Source organism: Oncorhynchus mykiss, chromosome 6, assembly GCF_013265735.2.
Source record: "Oncorhynchus mykiss isolate Arlee chromosome 6, USDA_OmykA_1.1, whole genome shotgun sequence".
Classification (NCBI taxonomy): Eukaryota; Metazoa; Chordata; class Actinopteri; order Salmoniformes; family Salmonidae; genus Oncorhynchus; species Oncorhynchus mykiss.
Window position 1 is genome coordinate 46838878 of NC_048570.1, and position 23476 is coordinate 46862353.

Here is a 23476-nt window from a genome sequence, read left to right on the forward strand (position 1 = left end):
ACCTCCCTGGTCTTTGTGGTGGAATCTGTGTTTGAAGTTCACTGCTCGACTGAGGGACCTTACAATTATACAGTGCCTTGCGAAAGTATTCGGCCCCCTTGAACTTTGCGACCTTTTGCCACATTTCAGGCTTCAAACATAAAGATATAAAACTGTATTTTTTTGTGAAGAATCAACAACAAGTGGGACACAATCATGAAGTGGAACGACATTTATTGGATATTTCAAACTTTTTTAACAAATCAAAAACTGAAAAATTGGGCGTGCAAAATTATTCAGCCCCCTTAAGTTAATACTTTGTAGCGCCACCTTTTGCTGCTGATTTCTGATTAGAATAATATTACTACACAGATCATACACGTAATGTAAGCCAGCAAGCTAATGCTAGCTAACAGTATTGTTTAACTTGCAATAAAAATAACTTTCTGACTAAATTAGAAACATATATCTGAAAATGTAACTGGACTCTTATACCCGTAACATATTATATTCTTATTTGTGAATACTACAAATGACTCCAAAATGACAACACATTACATACAATTTCTGCAAATTAATCCAACAAGTTTGTGGTCACAAATTTGATGCAGTCATTGCATGCTAGGAATATGGGACCAAATATTGAACATTTCACTACTTTATTTATAAGAATTTTTAGGGTGTCAATAAAAAAAAGTATAATATTTTTTAAACAATCTCTTTCTCTAAGCAATTGTATTAATATAAAATATAATTTCACACATTTTTAACAATGAAGTAAGGTACGGCGGAAGTTTGCAAGAGAGCTTTATAAACAAAAAGAGAGCAATGCATCGATTTACTGTACAAGATTTCAGAGAGGGCCATCCTACTTTCTGATACAGAATGCAGTGATGTGTACTGAACATTTTGCCTGTAATAAAGCATAATGTGTTGTGATAAACTGCATCCAATTTAGTGTAGTGGCAGGTGCATTCATATACACTGAGTGTACAAAACATGACATAGACCAACCAAGTGAATCCAGGTGAAAGCTATGATCCCAAGGCAGAGGTCTTTGGTGAATGGGGCTGAAATGGATTTTGGGAATCCCATCCTGCTGACCAACAGTTTCGCCCACCTGCTTCCGGAGATTCCTGCTCCCTCATCCTCTACCCTGTCTCCAGCCCAGGGCGTCTCTACCACATATACTACAGCCGGCTCTGGTCCATCGGGCCACACCACACTTCGGTCCTCAAGGGGTCTTTTAAACCACTATAGGCAAAAGAACATCCATACCTCTCCAGCTTTCACCTGCTTTCAACATCAGCAGCACTATGGTGAGAAAAATCTTAGTTCCCAGTTCTACCCAGGAGCACTAGTACAGGACATCACAAGGCTGCTTCCGACCATTCTGCGATAGATGCTTGGGAGGTGACACTGTCATTGTCCATGTGGGGTCAAATGACATCAGGAGGGCTAGGAACCTTTGAAAATTGATTTTAAGGAACTGATTCTAGCATTGAAAGATTCCAAAAAGCGGCCAATCATTTCTGGTCCGGTACCGTTGTTGGGCAGTAGGTGTGAAAGATTCAGCAGGCTACTGGCATTACACATCTGGCTAAAAGATTGCTGTAGCTCTGTTGGAATCAATTTTATAGATAACTTTGACACCTTCTGGAAACAGAAGATACTCTACAGGAATGACTGACAGTGCACTATTAGCTCGATTATAAATAACATGAGCTCAAAAGCTCCCAAGTTAAGCATTAAAAACAATCAAGCAACCAAGAAAAGTGCAAAAAATAGCCCATATTAACATAAGAAACAATATTCATGAAGGCAATAACTTTCTTGTAACAGGTGACATTCATATTCTGACTATCTCTGAAACTCACTTAGATAATTCCTGTAATGATACAGTGGTAGCAATATATGGCTATGACATCTACCCGAAAAGACAGAAATGCCAGTGCTGCGGTCAATATTCAGAACCACATTCCTGTAAAGCTTAGAGACGATCTAATGTTAAATACTGTTGAAGTAATATGGCTGCAGGTTCATCTGCCTCACATAAAGCCCATTCCTGTGGGAAGCTGCTATAGGCCACCAACTGCTAACAGTCCGTATCTGGATATGTGTGAAATGCTTGAAAATGTATGTGATATCAACAGATAAGTATATTGTCTGGGTGATTTAAATATTGACTGGCTTTCATCAAGCTGCCCATTAGTTACAAATAGCACAGGAATGAAACCTTCAACATGTATTGATTACAGCTTTACTAATGCTGCAGAAATTTGATTTCAAGCAGTATCCAAATCCATAGGATGTAGTGATCACAATATAGTAGCCATATCTAGGAAAACCAAAATTCCAAAGACTGGGCCTAATATATTGTATAAGAGGTCAGATGTTGATGATGTAAATCATATTTGCTGGTCTGTTGTGTGTAATGAGGAGTAACCAGATGCTGCACTTGACACATTTATGAAATTGCTTATTCCAGTTAAGAAAATGACTGTAAATACTGTTATATCCCCTTGGATTGATGAGGAATTGAAAAATGGTATGGTTGAAAGAGATGAGGTAAAAGGTATGGCAAATAAGTCTGGCAGCCCAATCAATTGGCAAACATACTGCAAATGAAGAAATCATGTGACTAAATAAAAATAAATTACACTATGAAACAGAAATGAATAATATAAAGAATGGTATTAAAAAGCTTTGGAGCACCTTAAATGACATTTTGGGAACTCTTCTCTTTCATTCATTGAATCAGATGACTCATTCATCACACAACCCACTGGTAATGCCAACTACTTTAATTCCTTTTTCATTGGAAAGATAAGCAAACTTAGGCATGACATGCCAGCAACAAACTCCGATACTACACATCCAAGTATAGTTTACCAAATTTTGAAAGATGAGCATTGTACTTTTGATTTCCATAAAGTGAGTGGGCAAAAATGATTGTCTATCAACAATGACAATCCACCGGGGTCTGACAATCTGGATGGAAAATTACTGAGGATAATAGCGGACGATATTGCCCCTCCTATTTGTCACTCCTATTTGCCATATCTTCAATATAAGCCTACTAGAAAAATTATTCCCCTACTTAAGGATAGTAAAGCCTCCTTTACTGGCTCAAATAGCCAACCCTTTGTAAACTTTTGGAAAAAAAATGGTGTTTGAGCAGATATAATACAGTAAACAAATTTCAGCACGCCTATAGGGAAGAACATTAAACAGGCACAGCACTTACACAAATGACTGATGATTGGCTGAGAGAATTTGATGATAAAAATATTGTAGGGGATTTTTGTTAGACTTCAGTGCAGCTTTTCACATTTTCGATCATAGTCTGCTGATGAAAAAACTTATGTGTAATGTCTTTACACCTCCTGCAATATTGTGGACAAAGAGTTACCTGTCTAACAGAACACAGAGGGTGTTCTTTAATAGAAGCCTCTCAAACATAATCCAGGTAGATTCAGGAGTTCCCCAGGGCAGCAGTTTAGGCCCCTTAATTTTTTCAATATTTGCTAACGCCATGCCACTGGCTTTGAGTAAACTTAGGAAAATTGCTATTGGTTCTGAACACGGCGGGCCCTTAAAAGTACACGGAGAGCTAACATTAATGATATGCATGTCAGTCTCTCCTGGCTCAAAGTGGAAGAGAGATTACTTCATCATTTGTTTTTGTAAAAAGTGTTGACAAGCTGAATGTACCGAGCAGTCTGTTTAAACCATTGGGACACAGCTCGGACACGCATGAATACCCCACAAGACATACCACCAGGGGTCTCGTCACAGTCCCCAAGTCCAGAACAGACTACGGGAGGCACACAGTACTGCATAGTGCCATGACTACATGGAACTCTATTTCACATCAGTTAACTGATGCAAGCAGTTGAATCAGATATAAAAACAGGTTAAAATACACCTTATGGAACAGCGAGGACTGTGAAGACACACACACCGGTACAGACATACGCATACATTGTAAAATTGTTGAATGGTGGTATTATACATATTTTATTGTACATTTTGTATTGTAGATATGTAGTGGTTTAATAGTGTTATATGATATACTGTTTTATCTTTTGCTTTATATGCAATGTAAGTGCTTTAATGTGTTTGGACCCCAAGAAGAGCAGCTAATGGGGATCCCTAATAAATACAAATCCCTTATTGATATCACCTATTAAATCCTTAAATCCACTTCAATCAGTGTAGATGAAGGAGATGAGACAGGTTAAATAAGGATTTTTAAGCCTTGAGACAATTGAGACATGGATTGTGTATGTGTGCCATTCAAAGGATGAATGGGCAAGACAAAACATTAAATTGCCTTTGAATGGTGTATGGTAGTAGGTGCCAGGCACATATATTTGAGTGTGTCATGAACTGCAACGCTACTGGGGTTTTCATGCTCAACGGTTTCCGGTGTGTATCAAGAATGGTCCACCACCCAAAGGACATCCAGGCAACTTGGCACACTTGTGGGAAGCATTGGAGTCAACATGGGCCTGCATTCCTGTGGAACGCTGTCGACAACTTGTAGTACATGCCCCGATGAATTGAGGCTGTTCTGAGGGAAAAGGGGGGTGCAACTAAATATTATGAAGGTGCTCCTAATGTTCTGTACACTCAGTGTAGATAGTCTAGAACTGGCAGGAATGTTGACTGAATGATCTGCTTTTTGCTATTTAGCGAAGAGGCATCACCTATTTCTAAAGAAGACCATTTTTATTCTCAACTTCTTAACTAACTTATCAATATGCTTTTTAAAAGATAGCTATTCTTCAATCCAGATGCCCAGAGGGGACACAATCAATGTGGGCACCACCCATTTTAAAAAAAATGTTTTGAGAGATAACATATACTTGTTTTGACCTGTATTAAGTACCAATTTCAGTTCAACAAAGGCTTTCTGCAAACAGTTGTGTATGCTATTGCCCCACGGTTGGCCAGGCTCTTTTGGAGCTCCAGTCTGCCTTCAGTTCTTTGCAGAAAGCCTTTGTTGAAGTGAAATTGATACTTTATGCAGGGATGTTATTTTCCAATTCAGGTAAAAATGTATCTGATGATTTATGCATATGTCCATTGGATGGTGCCCCCATTAATCATGTCCCCGCTTATACATATCTCGGCATCTGAGTGGGGGAGACTCATTGAGGCCTGGTGACAGACAGAGTCTACATCACGCGGTGTTGGCTCCCTCTGATGGACGTGCCAGGTCTCGATGGGTCCTCTGGCCAAGACTAATTGAGGCTGATTGAGACTGGTGAGTAATCAAGGGGCCGATTGCTCATCAGCCATATGGGGCCCATAAAGCTGCCAGGAGGGCAGCCACAGGAGGTTTGGAGGTGGTGAGAGCTTGCTACTGGATAGACATCCTCACGGCTTGCTAGAACCGAGGGGCTCTGTGTTTTATCCCAGAGGAGACAACATTCCCTTGAGCCCAGAAGGCGGTATTCCGGAAGAGGTCTCCTGGATGAGACTGATCTGTGTCAACGTCTAAATCAAAAACCTTGGTCTGCCACAAGTGGTGGAGAATGCAGGCATTCTGACAATGTGGTCAGACCAGGGTTGACGTTTATGTAGTATCAGTATGGACAAGTTGACAGCTCAATTCGTTTGGGCGCAACAGAACATTCACAAATGAATGCTGGAAGAACAGTGTCTACAGACTGTCTGCCTGCTTGAGGAAGTCAAGAAGCTGCGAGGAGAAACGCAGACTTAATCTCATCCCAATCAATTTTTTATGAAGTTAACGGAGGATGATGACATCGAGACTTACCTCTGCATGTTAGAACTTAGAACAGACAGCACTCCGGGAAGGATGGCCCAAGATGAAGTGGTCAGGTCTGCTGGCCCGTACCTGTCCAGAGACGCCCAAAAGACAATCTGATAGCATGTAAAATAAATCATGAGATAAAAACACATTTATATTACATCTTCTGAACAATGTATTTATTTAATTTATTTCACCTTTATTTAACCAGGTAGGCTAGTTGATAACAAGTTCTCATTTGCAACTGCGACTTGGCCAAGATAAAGCGTAGCAATTTGACACATACAACAACACAGTTACACATGGAATAAACAAAACATACAGTCAATAATACAGTAGAACAAAAGAAAACAAAAAGTCTATATATACAGTGAGTGCAAATTAGGTAAGTTAAGGAAATAAATAGGCCATGGTGGCGAAGTAATTACAATATAGCAATTAAACACTGGAATGGTAGATCGGCAGAAGATGAATGTGCAGGTAGAGATACTGGAGAGATACTGGAGTAGGTAGATGGGCTGTTTACAGATAGGCTAAGTACAGGTGCAGTGATCTGTAAACTGCTCTGACAGCTGGTGCTTAAAGCCAGTCAGGGAGATGTGAGTCTCCAGCTTCAGAGATTTTTGCAATTCGTTCCAGTCATGGGCAGCAGAGAACTGGAAGGAAAGATGACCAAAGGAGGATTTGGCTTTGGGGGTGACCAGTGAGATATACCTGCTGGAGCGCGTGCTACAAGTGGGTGCTGCTATGGTGACCAGTGAGCTGAGATAAGGCGGGGCTTTACCTAGCAGAGACTTGTAGATAATCTGTAGCCTGTGGGTTTGGCGATGAGTATGAAGCGAGGGCCAACCAACGAGAGCGTACAGGTCGCAATGGTGGGTAGTGTATGGGGCTTTGGTGACAAAACGGATGGCACTGTGATAGACTGCATCCAGTTTGTTGAGTAGAGTGTTGGAGGCTATTTTATAGATGACATCACCGAAGTCGAGGATCGGTAGGATGGTCAGTTTTACGAGGGTATGTTTGGCAGCATGAGTGAAGGATGCTTTGTTGCGATATAGGAAGCCAATTCTAGATTTAATTTTGGATTGGAGATGCTTAATATGAGTCTGGAAGGAGAGTTTACAGTCTAGCCAGACACCCAGGTATTTGTAGTTGTCCACATATTCTAAGTCAGAGCCGTCCAGAGTAGTGATGCTGGACAGGCGAGCAGGAGCGGGCAGCGATCGATTGAAAAGCATGTATTTAGTTTTACTTGCCTTTAAGAGCAGTTGGAGGCCACGGAAGGAGAGTTGTATGGCATTGAAGCTCGTCTGGAGGTTAGTTAACACAGTGTTCAAGGAGGGGACAGAAGTATACAGTATGGTGTCGTCTGCGTAGAGGTGGATCAGAGAATCACCAGCAGCAAGAGCAACATCATTGATGTATACAGAAAAGAGAGTCGGTCCGAGAATTGAACCCTGTGGCACACCCATAGAGACTGTCAGAGGTCCAGACAACAGGCCCTCTGATTTGACACACTGAACTCTATCAGAGACAACAATACATCATATATCCTCAGAAATAGTGACACATTATTGATACACATTCATGGGTGTAAAGGCATAGGGGACGCTTGCATCCCACTTGGCCAAAAGCCAGGGAAAATGCAGAGCGGCAAATTCAAATAAAATGATATAAAAATCTAACTTTCATTAAATCACACATGTAAGATACTAAATTAAAGCTACACTCATTGTGAATCCAGCCAACCTGTCAGATTTTAAAAAGGCTTTTGGGGCGAAAGCATAAGAAGCTATTATCTGATGATAGCACAACAGTAAACAAAGAGAGTTTGTAGCATATTTCAACCCTGCAGGCGCTACACAAAACGCAGAAATAAAATATAAAACATGCCTTACCTTTGACGAGCTTCTTTTGTTGGCACTCCAATATGTCCCATAAACATCACAATTGGTCTTTTTGTTCGATTAATTCCGTCCATATATATCCAAAATATCAATTTATTTGGCGCATTTGATCCAGAAAAAAACAGCTTCCAATTTGCACTACAAAATATCTCAAAAGTTACCTGTAAACTTTGCCAAAACATTTCAAACTACTTTTGTAATACAACTTTAGGTATTTTTAAACGTTAATAATCGATCAAATCGAAGACGGGTCTATCTTTGTTCAATACAACCAGGAAGTGGGAAATCTGAGGTTTGTAGTTCTTCAACTCATTGCCATTCCAATATACAGTGTCTGTGGGTTCATTTTGCACTTCCCAATGCTTCCACTAGATGTCAACAGTCTTTAGAATGTTGTTTCAGGCTTCTACTGTGAAGGGGGGCTGAATGAGAGGGTATTGAGCCAGGTGTCTGGCAGAGTGCCATGGGCTTGTGACGTGCGTTCATGTGAAAGTTACCTTGCTTTTCTACAGACAAAAGGAATTCTCCGGTTGGAACATTATTGAAGATTTATGATAAAAACATCTTAAAGATTGATTCTATACTTTGTTTGACATGTTTTTACGGATTGTAACGGAACTTTTTGGACTTTTCGTCCGACCTTTCCGCTGTACTTGCACGCGAGTCGTGAATTTGGATTTATTTACCAAACGCGCTAACAAAAGGTGGTGTTTGCACATTAACTTTATCGAACAAATCAATTGGAATTGGAATTCCTGGGAGTGCATTCTGATGAAGATCATCAAAGGTAAGTGAATATTTCTAATGCTATTTCTGACTAATGTTGACTCCACAACATGGCGGACATCTTTTTAGCTTGTTTGGGCTCAGATTACTGCATGGTATGCTTTTTCCGAAAAGTTTTTTTGAAATCTGACACAGCGGTTGCATTAAGGAGAAGTTTGTCTAAAGTTCCATGTATAATAGTTGTATCTCTTATCAATGTTTATTTTGAGTATTTCTTTAAATTGATGTGGCTCTCTGCAAAATCACTGCATGTTTTGGAACTGCTGAACATAACACGGCAATGTAAAATGGTTTTGGTTATAAATATGCACTTTATCGAACAAAACAAACATGTATTGTGTAACATGAAGTCCTATGAGTGTCATCGGATGAAGATCATCAAAGGTTAGTGATTAATTTTATCTCTATTTGTGCTTTTTGTGACTCCTCTCTTTGGTTGGAAAATGGCTGTATTTTTCTGTGACTTGGTGGTGACCTAACATAATCATTTGGTGTGCTTTCGCTGTAAATCCTTTTTGAAATCAGACACTGTGGCTGGATTAACAAGAATTTTATCTTTAAAATGGTGTAAAATACTTGTATGCTTGAGGAATTTTAATTATGAGATTTTTGTTGTTTTGAATTTGGCGCCATGCACTTTCACTGGCTGTTGGCGGGTTGGGACGCTACCGTCCCACATTTCCCAGAGAGGTTTAATAAAGGTGAAATAAAAAAAGAAAATGTAAAAGAAAATTATTTTGTTAACAAATAACCTAAAGTTATTGGCTCTACTAGAGAATTTAAACCCTTTTTTTTGAAGAACATAGTATATGGGATTGATTTTAAGAAATGTAGCTTAATTAATTTGATTAATATTATGATGTTTCTATTCCAAAAAAATGAAAAATGAAGAACATCTGCACTTTTGAGGACAGACTGACCAGGTGAATCCAGGTGAAAGCCCTTATTGATGTCACTTGTTAGAACTGGGGGGTGCAACTCAATATTAGGAAGGTGTTCCTAATGTCTGGTATGCTAAGGTTGTGTATATGTATACATATATAGTGGGGTCCGAAATTATTGACACCCTTGATAAAGATCAGCGATAATGACTGTATAAAATAAATAATTCAAACACTGATCTATATTGTATGCTCCAAAAAAAGTATAGTATTTTATACTAATATAATTGCTCAGAGAAAGTTTTTTTTTTTATTTATTTTTTTTTAATTTTACCCCTTTTTCTCCCCAATTCTGTGGTATCCAATTGTTTTTAGTAGCTACTATCTTTTCACATCGCTACAACTCCCGTACGGGCTCGGGAGAGACGAAGGTTGAAAGTCATGCGTCCTCCGATACACAACCCAACCAAGCCGCACTGTTTCTTAACACAGCACGCATCCAACCCGGAAGCCAGCCGCACCAATGTGTTGGAGGAAACACTGTGCACCTGGCAACCTTGGTTAGCGCGCACTGCGCCCGGCCCGCCACAGGAGTCGCTGGTGCGCGATGAGACAAGGATATCCCTACCGGCCAAACCCTCCCTAACCCGGACGACGCCAGGCCAATTGTGCGTCGCCCCACAGACCTCCCGGTCACGTCCAGTAACGACAGAGCCTGGGCGCGAACCCAGAGTCTCTGGTGGCACAGCTGGCGCTGTAGTACAGCGCCCTTAAACCACCCGGGAGGCAGAAAGAGGTTTTGATTAACAAGTGAGTGAGAAAGTGATAGAGAGTCAAAGATTATACCTCATACTAATCTCCCTTGTTATTGGTAATGGTTAGAGAGCATGTCTTGGGGGTATGACCTTTGACCCTCTAACTTTTTAATTATTCAAAATTCACAATTTATTCAGGATTATCCATAATCATGGTAGCATGTAGAATTATTTTGAAACATATTCTATATTTCACATAGGTGAAACCAATAAGAAACAATCAGGATAACGATAGAAACAAGGTAAGGGTGCCCTCCAGTGGTAACCAGTGGTAACCTAAGGAAACACACTCAAAATAAAACAGAAACTGTGACAAGAATGGGCTTTAAGTGAGGCAGATGAACCTGTAGCCATATTACTTCAACAGTATTTAACAGGAGATCCTTTGTAAGCTTTACAGGAATGTGGTTCTGAATATAAACATCCACCTCCATCCTCCACCTTTGCCATTTCTGTCTTTTCTGTAGATCTTATAACCATGTATTTCTACCACTGTATCATCGAAGGAATTATCTAAGTCAGTTACAGAGATTGTCAGAATATGAATGTCACCTGTTACTAGCAAATTATTGATTTCATGAACCTTGTTTCTTAAGCTACATATGTTAATGTGGGCTATTTTAACACTTTTCTGGGGTCTTTGAATGTTGTTCTTGCTTTACTGGGAAGCTTAGCAGAGGTAGACATGCTTGGATTATTTATGTTAGTGCAGGGTGAGCTGCACACAGTGGACTTCCTGCTTGTGCACACCACCTCAGTCCTAACAGTATTTATCTGGTTAGTAGGCATCTGATTACCACATACAATAGCTGTAGGATCAGCAGAGGCAGGATAGTGAGATGGACATACATTAGGTTACTTACATTGTGTCTTTCAATGCCCTTGGGATAATGTACATTTGCTGAAGCAGTATGACAACTCAGCGACACAATGGTAGGGATTAAATGAGCTGGGCTTGGGTCATTGACAAATCATTGTCTCAACGCAGCCTTATAATGCTGTGAAAGGATCCAAGAACCTACATTTTTGGGTTGTCAATAAATGTTAAAACCACAGAGCTACAATAGTCTTGTAGACAGTTACGGAGAGCTAAAAGTCTGCTGAACTGTTCAATGTCATGATTTATGGAAGGCAGAGGGCCAGATATTATGTGGCATTCGTTGGTGTCAAGTAGAGACCCAATCAGTTCTTTAAAATCCATCTTCAGCTGTTCTGAGCTGCCCATCATAATGTCATTCGACCCCAAGTGAACCATGACAGTATCAGCCCCCGTTGACTGACACACAGCCTCAGGAAGCAACGTGGTGATATCCTGAACGTTTGCCCTGGGAAGACACAAAGTCTTTGCCCCTGGTACAAATATATACCTCACCATCGAACTCCCTATCACAATAGCCAGAATGATCCTGCCTCTGCTGTGTCGAAGCTGATTGTGAGGCCAGCCACAGAATCAGTAGAGGGCTGCTGAGACGCAGGCTGCGTGCAGGCTACAACAGCCAAACGAACAGAGCTCTGATCCAGAGGCCACGCCCCAGAGGAGGGGGGCTGGGTGGTCAAGGCTGTGCCCTGGCGATTGATTGACTAGGACAGGGAGAGGTAGCTGGAGGGACATCCACCGCCATGGAGGGAACACCCAAGTCCCCGGCAGAAGACAGCTGGAACAGGGGCTCAAAGCGATTTGAAAGTCTTAAGTCCGGACACGGGGAAGAAGGCAGGTGTGCCGAGAACGATTCTTCTCCTTCTTTCTGGTTCCGACACGCATCCATTTACGCTCACCTGGAGTCGAACGACGAGCAGCCATTTTCTGGTTCTAACTAGTAGAGGGGTGCAGTGGTGGAAATGTATCGTAGTCCAGGAAGGTCCCATTATGATCCTCTTGGATGTTTTGACAGGAAGCATTTGAAGATGCTGATAGCTTAATGGAATCCTTATTCAGTTCAAGCCGTTTGGTCAAATTTAAAATGTATTCATGAAGATGAATGATCTTTTCTTAATAAGCTGCATCAAGTTCAATACATTTTTTGTATTTTTCATAGTCTAAAATGACCACAGCACCCCCCTTGTCTGCAGGTTTGATTAACAAAGTCTTTCATTTCTTCATTGAGTGCCTGTTTCTTCTGTCCTGGTGAGGTTTTCTGAATGTGGTTCGTTTTCTCGTATATACAGGCACAACTTCTTGTATGACTAACCTACAATAGGTATTAACTGAGGAGTTGTTAACCATTGGACATAATTTGCTTTTGGGAATAAAATGAGTAATAGTTATTTGTTGGGTCTCTAGGTTAGAAGCAGTATTTTGGGAATTCATTAATTAATCTTTCGTATCAAATGGTTTGTCTGCACAGAGGCCCTTAGATAAGACTGAGACTTGAGCGTCAGTGAGTTATTTTCTGGAGAGGTTAATTACCACGTCCTGCTGTAGCTCCTAGTCCCCTCGATACGTAAAGCTTACACGGTGATACTAGCAATAGCAGCATTGCAGGTTTCCCTTTTCTCTCATGTTCTTATTTATAATCAAATTGACTCCAAAATGACACAATACATTATTTACCATACATTTCTATTGGGCAAAAAAATATAATATAAGGAAGTAATCTGAAACACAACCAAAACTTACTGCAAATGCATCCAACAAGTTTTTAGAGTCACAAGCTTGATGTCATCAATGCGTGCCAGGAATATGGGATCAAAAACAAAACTTTTGACAACTTTATTTATACAAATCTTTAGACGTGTCAATCATTTTCACACTCCTAAGCATATCGCTTATTGGCTGGGCGGACACTGCGCACACACACACACGCATGCCACACACACACACACACAGTGCAGGATATTCATCTAAAGTGGCTCTGTAGTCCTCTGAGTTTATGAAGACAGTTACAGGGAAGACTTCTTGATTCGGTGTCAAAATGCGGTTGAGGGCCCCCCTACATTTTCCCCGTGTACCCCGAGTATTTATCTGTGTGAGAGAGTGTGTGAGTGAAGTATTCACTTTTCTGTTTTTTAAGGTATTTTCTGATTTTATTTAACTGATAGAGATAGAGGATGACAGTGAGGAACGATAGAGATTGTGACAAAGGGCCTTATGCCAGACTCAAACCTATGCCGTCACTGTAGACGTGTGCGCTGGAGGCTGCAGCATTACAGCTAGACCAGCCAGGCATGCTGACTCACTGTTCTACATGACGCCGTTGTTGTTGCCATTGTGTGATTGACAATAGTGTGTCATTTTCTGCTTAGCTGTCTTGGAGTCTGTCTCAATGGACAAGTTCATCCCTGAGTCGCCTCAGAACAGCGAATCAGGAGAGGTCTCTCCCTGCCGCTCCCCCTCCACCCCACGACACTTCCGCTACAGGCAGCCTGGAGGTATGTGTGTGCGTATGTTTGTGTGTCAGACCTGACACAACTACGGTTTAAACTGTGCTTCATGGAAAGAAACTATTTATTTGGGGGGGACAAATAGTTAACTATTTGAATACAGATCTCAGAAAGGGATTACTTTTCGGAAACTATTGGATTTGCTGCCTTCAACTAATGGCAGGGCTGTATCTGGAACTGTATGTTGAAGATAGAAATAGAATAAATAGCAAACACAATCTCCTATACTATTCCAATCTATATGACAGTCATATTTGATCTACACAATACTTTTTTGAACATTCTATATTTAACCTTTATTTAACTAGGCAAATCAGTTAGGATTTATTATTTATTTACAATAATGGCCTAGGAACAGTGGGTTAACTGCCTTGTTCAGGGGCAGAATGACAGATTTTTAGCTTGTCAGCTTGGGGATTTTATCCACCAAACTTTGGTTACAGGCCCAACACTCTAACCACTAGGGTACATGCCGCCCAATTCTCCTGGATGTCCATTTGTGTACATAATAAATTCAAACCAATTTATATTTTGTACAGATGAGTATCAAATCAAATTGTATTTGTCACATGCGCCGAATACAACGGTATTCAATACAACTGTAGAGAGTGAAATGCTTAATGTTATTTTACTGCTGCTCTTTAACCATTCGTTTTTTTTTATTTCAGTGTTTTACTTATCTATTTCTTACTTAACACTTATTTTTCTTAGAACTGCATTGATGGTTAAGGGCTTTACAAGAGCAGCAGTAAAATAACATTAGCGGGGCTATATACAGGGGGTACCGGTACAGAGTCAATGTGTGGGGGACATAGGTTAGTCGAGGTAATTGAGGTAATATGTAGATGTAGGTAGAGATAAAGTGACTATGCATAGATAATAACCAGAGAATAACAGCAACGTAAAGGGAGGGGGTGATTTGATTAGCTGTTCAGAAGTCTTATGGCTTAGGGGTAGAAGCTGATAAGAAGCCTTTAGGACCTAGACTTGGCTCTCCGGTACCGGTGTGATAGTTTGTTGGTGATGTGGACACCAAGGAACTTGAAGCTCTCAACCTGCTCCACTACAGCCCTGTTGATGAGAATGGGGGCGTGCTCGGTCCACAATCATCTCCTTTCTCTTGATCGCGTTGAGGGATAGCTTAGTGTCCTGGCATCACACGGCTAGGTCTCTGACCTCCTCCCTAGGCTGTCTCATCGTTGACGGTGATCAGGTTTACGACTGCTTTGTCATCGGCAAACTTAATGATGGTGTTGGAGGGTACAGGAGGGGACTGAGCACGCAACCCTGAGGGGCCCCCGTGTTGAGGATCAGCGTGGCAGATGTGTTGTTACCTACTCTTACCACCTGGGGGCGGCCCATCAGGAAGTCCAGGATCAAGTTGCAGAGGGAGGTGTTTAGTCCCAGGGTCCTTAGCTTAGTGATGAGCTTTGAGGGCACTATCGTGTTGAATGCTGAACTATAGTCAATGAATAGCATTCTCAGGTAGGTGTTCCTTTTGTCCAGGTGGGATAGAGCAGTGTTATGGTGATTGCATCATCTGTGGACCTATTGGGGCTGTAAGCAAATTGAAGTGGGTCTACAGTCAGGCCAAAAGTTTTGAGAATGACACAAATATTAATTCCCACAAAGTTTGCTGCTTCAGTGTCTTTAGATATTTTGTCAGATGTTACTATGGAATACTGAAGTATAATTACCAGCATTTCATAAGTGTCAAAGGCTTTTATTGACAATTACATGAAGTTGATGTAAAGAGTCAATATTTGCAGTGTTGACCCTTCTTTTTCAAGACCTCTGCAATCTGCCCTAGCGTGCTGTCAATTAACTTCTGGGCCACATCCTCACTGATGGCAACCCATTCTTGCATAATCAATGATTGGAGTTTGTCAGAATTTGTGGGTTTTTGTTTGTCCACCCGCCTCTTGAGGATTGAAGTACTCAATGGGATTAAGGTCTGGGGAGTTTCCTGGCCATGGACCCAAAATATCGATGCTTTGTTCCTCGAGCCACTTAGTTATCCTCCAAAAGGTGCTCCATCATGCTGGAAAAGGCATTGTTTATCACCAAACTGTTCCTGGATGGTTGGGAGAAGTTGCTCTCTAAGGATGTGTTGGTACCATTCATAGCTGTGTTCTTAGGCAAAATTGTGAGTGAGCCCACTCCCTTGGCTGAGAAGCAACCCCACACATGAATGGTCTCAGGATGCTTTACTGTTGGCATGACACAGGACTGATGGTAGCGCTCACCTTGTCTTCTCCGGACAAGCTTTTCTCCGGATGCCCCAAACAATCGGAAAGGGGATTCATCAGAGACAATGACTTTACCCCAGCCCTCAGCAGTCCAATCCTTGTACCTTTTGCAGAATATCAGTCTGTCAATGATGTTTTTCCTGAAGAGAAGTGGCTTCTTTGCTGCCCTTCTTGACACCAGGCCATCCTCCAAAAGTATTCGCCTCACTGTGCGTGCAGATGCACTCACACCTGCCTGCTGCCATTCTTGAGCAAGCTCTGTACTGGTGGTGCCCCAATCCCCCAGCTGAATGAACTTTAGGAGACAGTCCTGGCGCTTGCTTGACGTCCTTGGGCGCCCTGAAGCCTTCTTCACAACAATTGAACCGCTCTCCTTGAAGTTCTTGATGACCCGATAAATGGTTGATTTAGGTGCAATCTTTCTGGCAGCAATATCCTTGCCTTTGAAGCCCTTTTTGTGCAAAGCAATGACGACGGCACATGTTTCCTTGCAGGCAACCATGATTGACAAAGGAAGAACAATGATTCCAAGCACCACCCTCCCTTTGAAGCTTCCAGTCTGTTATTCGAACTCAATCAGCATGATAGAGTGATCTCCAGCCTTGTCCTCGTCAACACTCACACCTGTGTTAACGAGAGAATCACTGACATGTCAGCTGGTCCTTTTGTGGCAGGGCTGAAATTCAGTGGAAATGTTTTTGGAGGATTCAGTTCATTTGCAAGGCAAAGAGGGACTTTGCAATTATTTGCAATTCATCTGATCACTCTTCATAACATTCTGGAGTATATGCAAATTGCCGTCATACAAACTGAGGTAGCAGATTTTGTGAAAATTGATATTTGTGTCATTTTCAAAACTTTTGGCCACAACTGTAGGGTGACAGGTAAGGTGGAGGTGATATGATCCTTTGATATGATCCTTGACTAGCCTCTCAAAGCACTTCATGATGACAGAAGTGAGTGCTACGAGGCGATAGTCATTTAGTTCAGTCACCTTTGCCTTCTTGGGTACAGGAACAATGGTGGCTATCTTGAAGCATGTGGGGACAGCAGACTGGGATAGGAAGAGATTGAATATGTCCGTAAATACACCAGCCAGCTGGTCTGCGCATGCTCTGAGGACGCGGCTAGGGACGCCGTCTGGGCCTGCAGCCTTGTGAGGGTTAACACGTTTAAATGTCTTACTCATGACAGTCACTGAGAAAGAGAGCCCAGAGTCCTTGGTAGTGGCCATGTCGGTGGCACTGTATTATCCTCAAAGCGGGCAAAGAAGGTGTTTATTTTGTCTGGAAGCAGAACGTCAGTGTCCATGACGTGGCTGGGTTTTTTTTGTAGTCCGTGATTGTCTGTATACCATGCCACATATGTCTCGTGTCTGAGCTGTTGAATTGAGTCTCCACTTTGTCTCTATACTGACATTTCACTTGTTTGATTGCCTTGCGGAGAGAATAAGTACACTGTATCTATTCAGCCATATTCCCAGTCACGTAAGTTTTGCGTGAATGCTGCCATCTATTAACGGTTTCTGGTTAAGGTAGGTTTTAATAGTCACAGTGGGTACAATATCTCCTATGCACTTCCTTATAAACTCACTCACCGAATCAGTGTATACGTCAATATTATTATCTGAGGCTACCCAGAACATGTACCAGTCTGTGTGATCAAAACAATCTTGAAGAGTGGAATCCGATTGGTCAGACCAGCATTGAATAGTTCTTAGCACGGGTACATCCTGTTTGAGTTTCTGCCTATAGGAAGGGAGGAGCAAAATGGAATCGTGGTCAGATTTTCCCCAAGGCAGGGTGGGGGGAGGGCCTTATATACATCACAGAAGTTAGAGTAGCAGTGATCCAGAATTTTGCCAGCGCGACTACCTCAGTCAATATGCTGGTAGAATTTAGGTAGCCTTGTTCTCAAATTTGCTTTGTTAAAATCCCCAGCAACTATAAATGCAGCCTCAGGATATATGGTTTCCAGTTTGCATAAAGTCCAGTGAAGTTCCTTGAGGGCCGTCGTGGTATCAGCTTGAGGGGGGATATACACGGCTGTGACAATAATCGAGTAGAATTCTCTTGAGAGATAATACGGTCGGCATTTGATTGTGAGGAATTATAGGTCAGGTGAACGAAAGGACTTGAGTTCCTGTACGTTGCTACATTTACACCATGAGTCGTTAATCATGAAACATACACCCCCGCCCTCCTTCTTCACGGAGAGAAGTTTATTCCTGTCGGTGCGGCGTACAAAGAATCCAGGAGGCTGTATCGATTCCGACAGCATATCCCGAGAGAACCATGTTTCCGTGAAACAGAGTATGTTACAATCCCTGATGTCTTCCCTCTTCGGGAAAGTTGTATTCCTGGTCGTAGTGTTGGTAAGTTGACACCGCTCTCATATATAATAGTTCTTCACGGCTGTATGTAATAACCCTGAAGATTTTCTGGGATAACAATGTAAGAAATAATACATATAAAAACAAAATACTGCAAAGTTTCCTAAGGACTAGTGTGGCATCCTGCTCAAATGCCCCTGCAGCAGAAGCAACCGACCGCCGTGCCCCAGCAAGTGTGGCATCCTGCTCAAATGCCCCTGCAGCAGAAGCAACCGACCGCTGTGCCCCAGCAAGTGTGGCATCCTGCTCAAATGCCCCTGCAGCAGAAGCAACCGACCGCTGTGCCCCAGCAAGTGTGGCATCCTGCTCAAATGCCCCTGCAGCAGAAGCAACCGACCGCCGTGCCCCAGCAAGTGTGGCAGCCCTCTCTGTCGGCGCCATTTTCTACTTCCTGAGCTCTCTTGAGCAGGTTTTCATCGAGATTCTCTTTGTACTTTGCTCCGTTTATCTTTCCCTTGATCCTGACTAGTCTTCCAGTCCCTGTCGCTGAAAACCATCCCCACAGCATGATGTTGCCACCACCATGTTTCACCGTTGAGATGGTATTGGCCAGGTGATGAGAAGTGCCTGTTTTTTTCCAGACGTGACGCTTGGCATTAAGGCCAGAGAGTTCAATCTTGGTTTCATCAGACCAGAGAATCTTGTTTCTCATGGTCTGAGAGTCGTTTGGGTGCCTTTTGGCAAACTCCAAGCGCGCTGTCATGTGCCTTTTACTGAGGAGTGGCTTCCGTCTGGCCACTCTACCATAAAGGCCTGATTGTTGGAGTGTTGCAGAGATGGTTGTCCTTCTGGAAGGTTCTCCCATCTCCACAGAGGAACTCTAGAACTCTGTCTGAGTGACCGTCGGGTTCTTGGTCATCTGCCTGACCAATGCCCTTCTCCCCCAAATTCTCAGATAATTCCTTCGACCTCATGGCTCGGTTTTTGCTCTGATAAGCACTGTCAACTGTGAGACCTTATGTAGACAGGCGTGTGCCTTTCCAAGCCAAATCCAATTAATTTAATTTACCACAGGTGGACTCCAATCAAGTTGTCGAAACATCTCAAGGATGATCAATGGAAACAGGATGGACCTGAGCTCTGAATATTTTCCGATTGCACTGTAGATAATTATATTTGTGGGGTACAGAGATGAGGTAGTAATTCAAAAAAAGTCCATGCAACTTATTACGTAACTTGTTAAGCATATTTTTCTCCTGAACTTATTTAGGCTTGCCATATCAAAGGGGTGGAATACTTATTGACAAGACATTTAAGCTTTTTGTTTTGTATTAATAAAAAAAATATATATAGATATAAAACCATAGTTCCACTTTGACATTATGGTGTAGGCCAGTGACGGAAAATCTAAATTTCATCCATGGCAAAGTAATTACTATATAGCAAATCAACACTGGATTGGTAGGATGTGCAGAGGATGAATGTGCAAGTTGAGATACTGAGTTGCCAAGGAGCAAGGTAAATAAATAAATACAGTATGGGGATGAGGTAGATTGGATGGGCTATTTACAGATGAGCTATGTACAGGTGCAGTGATCTGTGAGCTGCTCTGACAGGAGGCCAGAGACCTGACCATGTGGTGCAAGGACAACAACCTCTCCCTCAACTTGATCAAGACAAAGGAGTTGATTGTGGACTACAGGAAAAGTAGGACCGAGCACGCCACGATTTTCGGCGACAGGGCTGTAGTGGAGCAGGTTGAGAGCTTCAAGTTCCTTGGCGTCCACATCACCAACAATCTAACATAGTCCAAGCACACCAAGACAGTCTTGAAGAGGGCACGACAAAACCTGACTGAAAATATTTGCCATGGGTCCTCATATCCTCAAAAGGTTTTACAGCTGCGTCATCGAGAGCATCCTGACGAGTTAAATCACTGCCTGGTATGGCAACTGCTCAGCCTCCGGCCGCAAGGCACTACAGAGGGTAGTGCGTACGGCCCAGTACATCACCGGGGCCAAGCTTCCTGCCATCCAGGACCTCTATACCAGGCGGTGTCAGAGGAAGGCCCTAAAAATGGTGAAAGATTCCAGCCACCCTAATCATAGACTGTTCCTCTCTGCTACCGCACGGGAAGCAATACCGGAGCGCCAAGTCTAGGTCCAAGAGGCTTCTTAACAGCTCCTACCCCCAAGCCATAAGACTCCGGAACATCTAATCAAATGGCTACGCAGACTACAGTGCCTTGCGAAAGTATTCGGCCCCCTTGAACTTTGCGACCTTTTGCCACATTTCAGGCTTCAAACATAAAGATATAAAACTGTATTTTTTTGTGAAGAATCAACAACAAGTGGGACACAATCATGAAGTGGAACGACATTTTTTGGATATTTCAAACTTTTTTAACAAATCAAAAACTGAAAAATTATTCAGCCCCTTTACTTTCAGTGCAGCAAACTCTCTCCAGAAGTTCAGTGAGGATCTCTGAATGATCCAATGTTGACCTAAATGACTAATGATGATAAATACAATCCACCTGTGTGTAATCAAGTCTCCGTATGAATGCACCTGCACTGTGATAGTCTCAGAGGTCCGTCAAAAGTGCAGAGAGCATCATGAAGAACAAGGAACACACCAGGCAGGTCCGAGATACTGTTGTGAAGAAGTTTAAAGCCGGATTTGGATACAAAAAGATTTCCCAAGCTTTAAGCATCCCAAGGAGCACTGTGCAAGCGATAATATTGAAATGGAAGGAGTATCAGACCACTGCAAATCTACCAAGACCTGGCCGTCCCTCTAAACTTTCAGCTCATACAAGGAGAAGACTGATCAGAGATGCAGCCAAGAGGCCCATGATCACTCTGGATGAACTGCAGAGATCTACAGCTGAGGTGGGAGACTCTGTCCATAGGACAACAATCAGTCATATATTGCACAAATCTGGCCTTTATGGAAGAGTGGCAAGAAGAAAGCCATTTCTTAAAGATATCCATAAAAAGTGTCGTTTAAAGTTTGCCACAAGCCACCTGGGAGACACACCAAACATGTGGAAGAAGGTGCTCTGGTCAGATGAAACCAAAATTGAACTTTTTGGCAACAATGCAAAACGTTATGTTTGGCGTAAAAGCAACACAGCTCATCACCCTAAACACTGTCAAACATGGTGGTGGCAGCATCATGGTTTGGGCCTGCTTTTCTTCAGCAGGGACAGGGAAGATGGTTAAAATTGATGGGAAGATGGATGGAGCCAAATACAGGACCATTCTGGAAGAAAACCTGATGGAGTCTGCAAAAGACCTGAGACTTGGACGGAGATCTGTCTTCCAACAAGACAATGATCCAAAACATAAAGCAAAATCTACAATGGAATGGTTCAAAAATAAACATATCCAGGTGTTAGAATGGCCAAGTCAAAGTCCAGACCTGAATCCAATCGAGAATCTGTGGAAAGAACTGAAAACTGCTGTTCACAAATGCTCTCCATCCAACCTCACTGAGCTCCAGCTGTTTTGCAAGGAGGAATGGGAAAAAATGTCAGTCTCTCGATGTGCAAAACTGATAGAGACATACACCAAGCGACTTACAGCTGTAATCGCAGCAAAAGGTGGCGCTACAAAGTATTAACTTAAGGGGGCTGAATAATTTTGCACGCCCAATTTTTCAGTTTTTGATTTGTTAAAAAAGTTTGAAATATCCAATAAATGTCTTTCCACTTCATGATTGTGTCCCACTTGTTGTTGATTCTTCACAAAAAAATACAGTTTTAGATCTTTATGTTTGAAGCCTGAAATGTGGCAAAAGGTCGCAAAGTTCAAGGGGGCCGAATACTTTCGCAAGGTACTGTATTTGCATTGCCCCCCCCCCCCCCCCCCCCCCCTTCTACGCTGCTGCTACTCTCTGTTATTATCTATGCATAGTCACTTTAATAACTCTACCTACATGTACATATTACCTCAATTACCTCAACACCGGTGACTCATTGACTGTACCGGTACCCCTTTTATATAGCCTGTTATTTTATTGATGCTCTTCAAATATTTGTTACTTTTATCTTTTACTTTCTTGATGTATTTTCTTAAAACAGCATTGTTGGTTAAGGTCTTGTAAGTAAGCATTTCACTGTAAGGTCTACACCGGTTTTATTCAGTGCATGTGACAAATACAATTTTATTTGATGAGGTACTCACCTAGAATGCATTTCAATTAACAGCTGCGCCTTGTAAATAGTTCATTTGTGGAATTTCTTTCCTTCTTTTAATGCGTTTGAGCCAATCAGTTGTGTTGTGACAAGGTAGGAGTGGTATATAGAAAATAGCCCTCTGGTCCATATTATGGCAAGAACAGTTCAAATTAGCAAAGGGAAATGACAGTCCATCATTACTTTAAGACATGAAGGTCAGTCAATCCGGAAAATTTCAAAAACTTTCAAAGTTTCTTCAAGTGCAGTCGCACTAAAACCATCAAGCTCTATAATAAAACTGGCTCTCACAGGAAAGGAAGACCCAGAGTTACCTCTTCTGCAGAGAATAAGTTCGTTAGAGTTACCAGCCTCAGAAATTGCAGCCCAAATAAATTATTCAACAAAGATCAAGTAACAGACACATCTCAACATCAAATGTTCAGAGGGCACAACGTTGTCATTGTCTAATTGCTGTAAATAAACCACTACTAAAGGACATCAATAAGAATAAGAGACTTGCTTGAGCCAAGAAACACGAGCAATGAACATTTGACCGATGGAAATTTGTTCTTTCGTCTGATGAGTCCACATTTCCTATTTTTGGATCGAACCGCACTGGCTTTGTGAGACGTAGAGTAGGTGAACGGATGATCTCTGCATAATGACTTTACTGATAAACAGTAGCCGCAGGATCACAGTACACTGGAAAAAAAAACAACAATCACTAAGTCTCAAGAACTCACTCAGGAAACAAACACACACTTTACAATTCAAGCTTCTGCAAAGGAAACCAGAAAACACACCTCTTTTAACAGGGAAATCATAATGAGTAATAGGACACACCTGAGGGTCATTAATGTCTCTAGGACGGGCTCTGCCGCCCTCTGGTGACAGGTTGACCCATGAAAGTTATAGCTTCACATCCCCTGCTATATTGTGGACAATGAATAAAGAGTTACCTGTCTAACAGAACACAGAGGGTGTTCTTTATTGGAAGCCTCTCCCACAAAATCCAGGTATAATATCAGGAATTTGTCAGGGCAGCTGTCTAGGCCTTTGCGTAAAGCCAGTGTGTCTAATATGCGGATGACTCAACACTATACAAATCAACAACACTTAATAAACATTTAACAAAGACCTGCAGTTAGTTTCATAATGGGTGGCAAGGAATAAGTTAGTCC

At 42.0% G+C, this 23476-nt stretch overlaps 1 protein-coding gene across 2 annotated transcripts in view; it reads left to right on the forward strand.

Annotated features, from left to right (window-relative positions):
• rasgrf2b (Ras protein-specific guanine nucleotide-releasing factor 2b) overlaps positions 1-23476 on the forward strand; it is a 177045-nt gene that overhangs the window by 115918 nt on the left and 37651 nt on the right. For both annotated transcript variants that reach the window (XM_036980258.1, XM_036980260.1), the window contains one exon: positions 13397-13522. In XM_036980258.1, coding sequence (XP_036836153.1) covers positions 13397-13522 — 126 coding nt within the window. The remainder of the gene's footprint in view (positions 1-13396; positions 13523-23476) is intronic.